The sequence below is a fragment of the Cephus cinctus genome, unplaced genomic scaffold (assembly GCF_000341935.2).
Source record: "Cephus cinctus unplaced genomic scaffold, Ccin1 Ccin1_scaffold0013, whole genome shotgun sequence".
Classification (NCBI taxonomy): domain Eukaryota; kingdom Metazoa; phylum Arthropoda; class Insecta; order Hymenoptera; family Cephidae; genus Cephus; species Cephus cinctus.
The window spans coordinates 2101795-2112491 of NW_014332762.1; the positions used below are offsets into that span (position 1 = coordinate 2101795).

At 48.0% G+C, this 10697-nt stretch overlaps 1 protein-coding gene across 6 annotated transcripts in view; it reads left to right on the top strand.

Moving 5' to 3' along the window:
* Window positions 1–10480, top strand: part of LOC107265102 (hemicentin-2) — an 86499-nt gene extending 76019 nt beyond the window's left edge. For 2 of the 6 annotated variants that reach the window (XM_025080091.1, XM_025080087.1), the window contains exons 10-15: window positions 2583–2742; window positions 2911–3258; window positions 5134–5400; window positions 8754–8990; window positions 9150–9262; window positions 10033–10480. In XM_025080091.1, coding sequence (XP_024935859.1) covers window positions 2583–2742; window positions 2911–3258; window positions 5134–5400; window positions 8754–8990; window positions 9150–9262; window positions 10033–10113 — 1206 coding nt within the window. In that variant the 3' untranslated portion in view covers window positions 10114–10480. Of the gene's footprint in view, window positions 1–2582; window positions 2743–2910; window positions 3259–5133; window positions 5401–8555; window positions 8732–8753; window positions 8991–9149; window positions 9263–9366; window positions 9799–10032 lie in introns of those variants that run through there. The other 4 variants (XR_001537120.2, XR_003058237.1, XM_015734227.2 and 1 more) reach the window with 4 other exon arrangements.
* The last annotated feature ends 217 nt before the right edge of the window (window positions 10481–10697 follow it).

The following is a 10697-nucleotide window of genomic DNA, read 5'->3' on the forward strand; positions in this document are numbered from 1 at the left end:
GGGGGGGGGAGGGGGGAAGGGGGGTGTTTTCCTAACGGATGATTTGCTAGCGCCACCCTTGCTACTTTGTTATTGATCCCATCTTTGTTATATGATATAAGAGTATCAATGAGAAGCAGTCAGTAATCTGATGTCCAACTTACTGCAAGAAAAAGTCCAATCGAATATTCGCGCCTTGCGGCTTCAGCAACGTGAAATAAGAAATAAACGAAGGATTAATTGGATTCTAAATATTATTACGGTCTTGTATCGTTCAACAGGGAAATCTGCGTTGGACAAATTAACTGTGCTCAAGGCACAGGCCCTCAAGTTACAATTAGGACTGCAAAGAGGTTGTAGGGTGACCCATTCCTGAGCCATTCACGAGGGATGGGTCAGATATTACGAGAAGCGGTCAGATAAAACTTCAATGAAATTCACTCGGGATTCATTGCGAAATCTTTGACGGTAAGAAAAGCTTTTCGTGGACTTGACGAACTTTTCACCGCTCCTGGAAATGCCACGTGGGAATTTACGTTCCCAGCTCTCGTCACCCAGTTCTTTTATTTTCCATACCTGGTGACTTTGTCTCGCTCCTCTTTTTTTCACTCGTCTCTCCATACCGAAGCAAGTTATTTATGGTTCGTGTCGATCGTTCAGGCCGACACGAGGCTTATCGTAACGCGTCCGTTCTGTCGAAATTATTGCAAATTTACGAGCGCACGCGTTGTCACGTCTCTCACAGTCCCTGCGGCCGATCGACCGGTCGACCGAAAACCCGAGACCGATAAATTGTCCTTAGTTGGGAAACCTACATGCATACAATAGTTATGTACGTAAAAGGTCCCTCGCCGAGCTTACTAAGAATAGAGGAAAAAACATGATGTTTTTAATCGTCCACTTTATTGATTTCTGGTCTCGAACGTGCAAAAATAGTAATAACCGCATTGAATACATTTTTAATCGCGGCATCTATTGAATTTCTTCGCTCTGCATTTAAGTTTTTTTAAAAAACATTTCTTAATGAACCACATTGAGGGCTTTCGTTTATATATTGGTTTTAGCTTAATTATTTTTCTTCGGTGGCTCGAATGGAAGTATGAAAATATGGAGGAGCGTGTAAAATTCATTATTGAGGATGCTGGTCTTCTGGGAAAGATGCATCAGCCAGTTTTCATACCCCTTGATCTACCGAACGTTACCGAAATTCATCGAAAGCTCGCTACGATTCCACCGCACTCATGCGACGAAACATCAATGTCCTTGAATCGAAATAAAGTGAAATGGTTCTTTCGTTCTCAACACCTTTCACTTTGGCATATCGATTGCGTTATCATTATCGTCTTTTCGACTATCCGATTTTCGTTCTCGCGAACTAGCGTGTTTCCTGCGATCGTTGAGCTAGCTACCAGGAGTCCACCCTCGTGATTGGGTTGCTTCAACTACGTCTTAACAAAGAGGACTTTGTTACGTTACGTTAGAATTCTGTTTTATTTTTTACGGTGATTTCGTTATTTTCTGGTCAAAGATTCCCGCCCCTCTACCCCTTGCTGATTCAGGACAAACGGGCTGAGCTAGCCGGCAGCAAAATTGTCGCGAGAAAAGTTCCCGAATATCGCGACTCATTGTCAGTGGGATCGGTATCCCCGAGGGATACCTGGCGCCCAGGCATCTTCCAGCTATCGTCCCGGTGGTTGCTCTCGCGTGCATTCTCGTATTTGCGACGGCGCATATATCCTGTCGAGTTGTCTATCTTTCTCACTTCCTGAATAATATCGTCGCAACCTATACTGCTTCGTATATGTATTTTTGTGTTTCGGTTTCTCTTCAGCAAGATAGAATTCGCGTACAAAGAGAAAAGGAGAGCGAAAGAGAGAGAGAGAGAGAGAGAGAGAGAGAGAGAGATCCCCAAGTAGACAGACCGGGTTTCGTATGTTAGACTCGGGGCGCAAATACGAATATCTAAAATCTAATATTAAGACGTTATAGCAGCGTGCTCGACATGCTAGTATGTCAACTAAGCGCAAGACGGAGCCAGCAGCGCGAGTTCCTCCTCTCCACTTGGTGGTTTCTCCCGTCGTCTCCCCCCCCCCGCTCATTCTCTCTCTCTCTCTCTCTCTCTCTCTCTGTACTTAAACAGCGAAACACGACTATGCATCACATTACTTATAAAAGAAGCAAGGAATGTGGCTGCCAGTAGTAACATTCTCTGGACGTACATGCGCCTGCACACGTGCACGTGTGAGCACGTAAGGGGTCATTCTCCGTGCATTTATCACAGAACTCAACCCAGTATTTGCAAGTAGCGCAATGTAGTTTCCGGTGCCTCCTAAAGCATCACCTTTTGAATCGAAATAAAATTGGAGAGCAGAAACTGCAGCACTCGAGGTCTTCGCTGAGAATAAGTCGCTCGGGGACTCGGGACGAGAGAGCCAGTAACCTTTAAAGAGATTCCTGGAGGCTGACGAGCGCGATTACGATGAGGATGATAGTACACTTGCTCCAGTGCTGGTGCTAATACTGCTACTGGTACTCCGATAGACTTGGTAGACACCGAACCTTGAACCGTTTCCACTTTGACGAGTCCCGCATTGTTTCTCCAGGACGAGGAACTCCATCACAACGTGTCCGGGGGCATTGTACTGTCGGACCACTCGCTGGTGCTCCAGGGAATAACACGAGAATCCGCCGGCAAGTACACCTGCCTGGCTGCGAACACGGAAGGCCGGGAAACTTCGAACGTCGTGAACCTCGAGGTGATGTGTAGGTAGAACAGCCAGTATTTTGGCCAGGACTCGCCCTGTTATTCGCGGCGGTGGGACCCCGTCATCTCGCGTCCCAATGGAATTTACTTAGAGAGATATAGTATAGAGTAATATTACGTGGAAGTTGATCGGTGCGGCGGACGAGCAATTATTGAATTTTCCGCAGTCGCGCCGATCTGCAAGCACGTGCTCAACTCGGGCACCTGGAAGCATCAGAACGCCACGCCGCCGCCCTTCAACCTTCCCGAGGAACTTCATGGCGCCCTCAAGCACGAAACTATCGGACTTGTCTGCGAAGTGGAGGCCAATCCGACCTCCGTCACCTTTCATTGGACCTTCAACAATAGCGGCGACCTAAATGATCTACCTGCCTCGAAATTCAGTAGCGACGGCACCGTCTCCAGGTTGAATTACACTCCAGCCACCGATATGGACTACGGCACGCTTGGATGCTGGGCCAGTAACATCGTCGGCCATTCGAAACTGCCTTGTCTCTATCAAGTTGTAGCGGCAGGTACGTACATGGAGATCCTTCGCGTGTCCTTTTGCTTCTCCTTTCACGTGGCGTCGCGTCTCCTTTCGAAATCCTCCATTCTAATTAGACCGGCTTAGGGAGTACGAACTTGCTAATTTCCTCTATAGGGATACTAATTGTCTGCTGGGAAGGACCCGCTGATTGCCAGATTTCTCGAGGTTCGAAAAACCTTGTAGAGTCTTGATATTGGAAAGCCTTAAGGAAAAGACGCTCGATGGTTCAACGAAAGAGAGCAAAAGAGGTGCAGCTTGAAAGTAAAGAGAAAGAGGAAAGAGACAGTGGAGTTTCCCGTCTTGAATAGTGAAGAAATGTTTGTTAACGGAAGTAGAATAAGGGTATGGGGATGCGGAGGGGTAGCGGAATTTGGTAGCTACCGTAACTATACTATAGACGGGTGCGCGGTCACGAGGCGGTTAAAGCTCCTCGTTTAAATTCAATTGTGTCGCCATGCGTGCGTTTTGCTAAATTTAATGAAAACTGTAATTAAATATGTTCATTACGAGACGACGTTTAAGACGGCCGCGGGAAAAGTAATGACGCGTTCGAGTGGGATATTTTATCCGCGAAAGGGACAATAGATTTTCAGTTGGTCGAGAGACGTAGAATGAGTTTCTATTGGCTGAAATCGCGAGCGTTGCTGGCCAATCTGACCGGTCGAAAACTTTACCACCGACCTGCCTCCTCTTCCGGCTACGGTTTCGGTAATTGCACACATAATTTATTTTACGCAGAGAGGCAATGTATTTCTTATGTAATTACCGGACAGTAGTTTTTGCCGTGCACCACCGCGGCTCCTGCTGCTGCTGCTGCTGCTACCACGGCCGCCGCCGCCGCCGCCGCCGCCGGGCGACTGGCTCGCTCGCCGGTAGTAATTAAGTCGCTAATTGAAACGATGATATCAAGGAGCCGTTTCCGAGTGTGCATGTGTATACAGCAGGAAGTCGAGGCTGGGGGTAGATTGCTAAAGAAAGGTTAGAAAGATCAAGGAAGCAGTACAGAATCTCAACTGGAAAGATGGCGGAAGGACGAAGAGCGGAGAGGCTGAAGGAGTCGAAGGAGTCGAAGGAAAAAGTGGGGATGGAGGAACTGCGCGAAATGCTGTGATTTCCGCTCGTTTCGCGGCTTCCGGTTGCACCTCGACGACAATCAGTTGGGCTCCTGCCGTGTTCATCTGCCCTCTTGCCCCATCTAAATTACGACCCCACGACGGAAGGTGCCAGACGCGAAAATTGAAGGTAACGAACTGCGGGAGAAAAATCAGCCCCGCAGCTTTGAGCTTTTTCGAATTGGCCAGGAAGACGTCGTTCGTCTTTACTCGTCGCTGCTTGTTACGAGTTGCTGGCCAATTTTACAGACGTACAGACTCTCCATGGTTTCTTCTCTCGTTTCATCCCTAGTTTTTATCTTCCTGCGCCGAACGTCGTATCTTCTGGGCAGAAAAGCACACAAAAAATATTACACGAGGTAGGGGTATGAGGCTATGAGATATCGAAATTGGTCTTGAGCCACGTCTGTTTCCAGGACACCAGAAATGATAACATTAAATACGCCGAGCCGAGCGGATTGACTCTCCTGTCCACGTTGATATTATTTTCCGGGTGGCCACCGGAACTAATAGCCAGCTACTTCAACTTCCATTCCCGAATCCTCGTTTCACTTGCAGCAGATCGAAACTTCCAGCTCGCGCCACTCGGTACTCAAACGAAGGACGTTACAGTCGTGTTAGATCGACGATGCGCGTTTCCCAGTCGGAAATCCCAATGAACTTGCATGTTCCTTGCGGCTCTTCGCACAGGCACAGGACGATGCGGCATTATTTCCTATTAAAATACCTGCTTGGACGCTCTTTTTCAGGTAGACCATTTCCCCTGCAAAATTGTACGGCGGTGAATCAGAGCGGCGCCTGGATCCGGATATCTTGCATCGAGGGTTTCGACGGCGGGCTGCCGCAGAAATTCGTGGCCATGGTGGATAAGCAGCGATGGGAATCGCCCTATCCCTACTGGGAATTGGAGCTACATGAGCCGACCAGCGTCGCCCTCTACGCAGTTAACGTCAAGGGGTCCAGCGATCCCGTCATCATGGATGGCATCGCGCTGAAAGGCGTTGCGAAATTCACTGGTGCGTGAGTCCGCGCCATTTGCATAATAACCCTAGTGTGTAGCACATCTATTCGAGGGCTTTTCACCCGTCTTCTCCGAGGCTTTTTCTCCATTCTCCCTCTACCTTTCCCCTACCTACCTCCCTCTCTCTCTCTCTCACTCTCCTGCGCTCGTACTATCTTCTGCCCTCCCTTAGTTTAACCTCTAAGCTTATTTTTCTCCATACCGCTGGGAGTAAAAGAGCCTGCAGCGCAACGTACTTCCTGCTGCCGCGCCACATCAGATCGAAACCGCGAACGTTCTCGATCCTTGTCGGTGTGTGTGCTTCAGGTATCGCCTTTTTTATTCTGCTCCGCACTTGCCTTCCTCTCCCCTCTCCGTCGCCATTTTTTCCTTCGAGCATATCTCTTCTCTCTCGCTCCCTCCTTCTGCCGCACCCTCTTTATAATACACTTTAGAATGTCTACTAGCTCTCCCTGTTTCTCCCTTCTCGTTTTCTTACTTATTTGCCCACTCACGGAGTACACACTCCCTGGAGATTTTGAACGAGGAACCCTCATCGGTTCAGATTTTCTTTCCTTCGAGTCGCTTCCCGTGCTGCTGTTCCTATTCCTTCGCTTGGCTCTCCTCTTATTTCTTTAGTCAATCGGGAGGTTTTATTTTTAAGGATTTTCCGGAAATGGAAGAGTACTCTCATCCACGTGCGACTGTGGCGCATCTCGCCGACGAGCGACCAGTACAGACTTTGAATTTCTTTATTTTTTTAATCTCTCTTTTTTCACACGCTCCTCGCTCCCACTCAACAAATCCAATTACGAGCGTATAATAGTCGAACGTCGACCAATCGCTGCAATTTGCAGTAACGCTTTCCGGTGCGGGAAAGTATGCTAATAAAAAAATTGTTTTATGGCTGCGGTAGAGCGGGAATGGGGTGGCAGGAGAAGAGAGAGAGAGAGAGAGAGAGAGAGAGAGAGAGAGAGAGAGAGAGAGAACTAGGGACGAAGGTAGAAGGAAAGAGAAAAAGTGCAAAGGAAGAGGTGAGTGACTGAAAGACAAAATGGAAAACACATATAGGGAGATCAAAGTGGCCTCTTCCACGACGCAATATCGGCCGTTTCTCATGTGAGATTAAATTTGAATGTCGCAATGACAATATAATACTCGAGTCGCAGCTTTCAGTGCTTTGCGATTTATCGATAGACACAGCACATGAGATTGTGGAAAATCTGAACATAAATCGACAGCTGCCAGAGAATTCTTTCTCTTTAATCATTTATTGGCGTCTGTAATACCTCTATATGAATAATACGTGTAACGGCATGTAACACGTTCTAGACGAGCATCGCGTAATTCCTTCAGAGGCTTTCATTGATAAATAACTTGTTTTGGCAAATAAGTTGACGAGTTTCTAATGCGGAAACCCGAGTACTTAAGGCAGGGGGAACGGATAAAATCCGATTTGGCGAAAAGCAATTTTCGCAGTTAACCCGAGTGCCTGAGCGTCTGGCTGTCCTTAGGGGAAGTGATGCGGTAGAAGCCACGGGGTATCAGAGCCTGCTTAGTTGCGGTACGAGCCAGTCCCTGAAGTCGACCGGGTCCTTTGCGAAGGTCAGATCCCGATCCCCCCGAGGCAATGTCCCGAAATTCGTGAAAGTCCTGAACGTATGAGAAAAAATAAGTGGATGGTTTAAGAACAGGAATGGAGGGTGGGAAAGAGGGTGGCGAGATAAAGACGGGAGGACAGTAGGTGTCATCCATGTGTCCCAGGTGGAAAAGGGAAGCCGTAAACCGAGTTTACAGAGAAGTAAGCAAAATTATTATCAGTATGCAAATGCGAGGGGACAGTTTGCGAGGCCACGAGGTCATCTTCAGGTTGGGCTGGGACACGGGATAGCCCATTTCGGGATGAAACATGGCGCGGTCGGACCCAGCCGGAACCACGCCTCAAATTTATGAGCTATTATTATGCATTTCGCTTTCTCTCGTTTGCGCCGTCCATCGGTCAGCGATCCTTCCCTGCTTGGAGGGGTTGGACTTTATACTCGCTTCCGGAATAGGACTATCCAGCTACTTCGTGAGACACAAACTCACCACTCGGAATCCTGGTGCAGGAAGTCCTGACCATGTCCCGTAAATAACAGCAGAGTCAGCCAGCCAGAAGAACGTGGATTAGAGGCAATGTCGAAAATCTCCTCTCCTTCTCTCTCTCTCTTCTTCTTTTTCTCAATTTCTCTTCTCCTTTCCACTCATTCTCCCTGGCCGTACCATTCCCCTACAGTCCACTCGTACACTGTCCGCCGTCGATGCCTTCCTCACAGTTTAAATATTATCTTTGGCATCTATGTACACTGACTAATTTCAGATCGACATCCGATCGAAATATAAACCGATCTGCGTATTGAATACGGTAATATTAACATAAACGAATTTAAAAAATGGAATATTAACAGGGCCAGACCCATAATCCCTTAGACTCCTTATCTTTGAAATATTGATTCCAGTTTACAGTAACCTTTTTGTTTTCTCTTTGCTTTCTAGTTTATCGATTCGTAGCACAAAACATTCGATAGAGATTTCCGCTCCTTGAATATAAAAATTACATTTTTAAATTATATCTTTACGAGTTATAATCAATGCACTATAGGCACATTCATTCGAAACGCGCTAAATTCAAATAGGAAATGACTTTGTTTGACTTGATTGTATTACTCGAATGACGGGCAATGTACGAGCGAAATTAAGAAAGCGCCTAGAATAATCGGGGCATATTTATTTTTACGTAGTCGAGCAGGCAGCTAGGATAGGGGGTCAAAGGGGCTACTAGCAGCTACTAGGCTCTACGCTCGATCACTAGGAGCTCGGTCACAGTCGAGGAAACCTTTTCAGCTCTCTGACGAGCTCTTGATGAATGAGACACCCGTTGCGTTTGATGGAGAGTCTCGGCCGGCTAGCGGCTAGCGGCTAGCGAGCCTCCCCTCCTTCTTCTGTATTGTGCGACCTACGATATACCTCCCGTTTACAGTTTCCTATGAACCAGTGCTCAAAACATCTCAGGCTACGAAAATACCTCGAGTTCTTTTTAGTCTCTTCTACTATTTCGTATCTTTCGAAATCCCGGAACCTGCAGAGTCACTTTCCACATTACCATACTTCTTATTACATCTTTATCCGCAGTACCACCAGGAGTATCGAGCCGTGGATGAAGAAGAGAGAGAGAGAGAGAGAGAGAGAGAGAGAGAGAGGGAAAGAATGAATGAGCGAGTGAGACACAGAAGGGAGGTCGAACAGATGAAAGGCGAAGATCGATTTCGGAACGGACATAACGCGCGCTGAATAACTCATGCCGATGTCGCGACATGAATTCATTTTCAGGCGAATCCGTATCGTCCGTGGACATGTCGCCGATCTTAATTGGGCTCGGCGGAACGGCAACTGGATTAGGACTAATCGTGACGGGAGTCCTGATGGCACTCTGGAGGAGACACGCAGCGACGCCAGCCAAGCCGAAGCCGCCTCAGCAACCGAGCATCGCGACTTTCGCCGGAAAGGGCGAGGAAGAAGATGGGAATCCAGATCTTATACCCACAACGGCGCTTTCGAATCACACAGGTAAATCTCCAGGAACAAGAGCTAAAGTGCCACGAGGCGTGTGTGCCTGCCAGCTGCGTTCCACGCGTCCACGAATCACGACGTCATCTAAGCGCAGATCTATTTAAAAAATGCCTACTCTATGTTTCACATGTGTATTAGGCAATTCTTTTAATTTAGACAGAAAACTCGCGGTTTACGGATCGCTACCGCGAAGACCGCGATACGTGGAAGGTCGGGAGATGTCGTACGACGGGATGGAGGATCAGGATTATCCCCAGGCTGCTCCAAATGTAAGTATCCTGACTGCTGGCCCTGTCCCCGTCCACGATCATTGCGTGTATAGATGTAGTGTAGTGGAAACAGTCATTGATTCTTACACGATTCTTACACGTAGGTACATATGTGTAACACTTGCATACAGAGCCAGTAGAAGCGGCAGTCGAGCAATTAGCACAGGAGACGCCCTTTGACCTCTGGAACCCGAGACTCCAGACGACCAGACACTGGCCAGGGCAACGAAGACTCGACAGCGCTCCTGAATTCTTCCTGGAGCGAACCGTCGGCATTCTTCCTGTTCCTCGGGGCGCTTTTATCTCTCGAAGGCAACCCTTATTCTTATCCCGCAATAAGCTACCACTTTTGTATGACCCTCTTATCCTTGCCCATAGCACATCCCTCCTCCACTCCTCATTCTTAACCAGCTCCGCACGAGATCAAGGCTGTCTTTGAGAATTTTCTCAAAGTACTTTCCCTCTCTGCCGTTGTCTAGCGCTGTTTCCCGAGCAGCCGCTCCCGCAGGAGCATTACAATGGAGAACCATTTCCTGGTATGCGTTTACCTTTCTCCTTCCCGCCGCCATTTGAGTAACAGCCTTTCCGGCTATAACATTCTGCCCTGTTGAATTCTCTGCCACTGGGAGGTTAACCGAGTTTCGCTAACGTTGGCAGGAAAGGGTTATTGCACAAAAATAAAAGTCATACCAATTCCTCATGGCACGTTAGTATTAGCGCGAAGAGCAGCTTGAGACTTTGAATAGTTTATTTGTCTCTTTATTTTCCAGACCTTCTACAGCCTCCAGAGGCCCAACAGGTATCCCGAGGCCATCGGCAGATGCGGTGCTATACAGGAGAGCTGCATCTGAGATGGGAATAATTAATACCGCGATCGAACGAAGGGGAAAAGAAGAATAAGAAATAGGATGGAGATGAATCACAGAAAGAAACGTCCTTTGCACGAAGGACGCGTCCTGAGAAGAGGGGCTGATGGGCCTGATGGGCCTGATGGGCCTGATGGGCCTGATGGCGTTTCAACTGGACTCGTGGAAGACCTGGCGAGGTCGCCTTCCGACGGTCACAATACGCGACTCTTCGGCGCGCTTCGCAAAATACCCCAGCCAATTGACATGTCATACATGTTTATACGTAGACACAAGATATTTGTAGCCACCCAATGAAATATGCGTTTGTAAATATTGTATATATAAATAAAAACACATCAATTTCATGTTACAACGGCTGCATTCTCGGGCAGCCTCCCGCAACCCTTCGGATGTCAATATGCCTTGAAATCTTGGATATCTATATTCCCAAACGGAAGTCCCGTCACAGCGCGCATCCCACCGCCTCCCACTCCGCTCGGATGGCTGGGCTATTTCCGGTAAATTTCGAATCCCATCTCGTCTCGCAGCTTTCGAGCTGCCAACAGCCAACCGAGGGTGCGGACGAC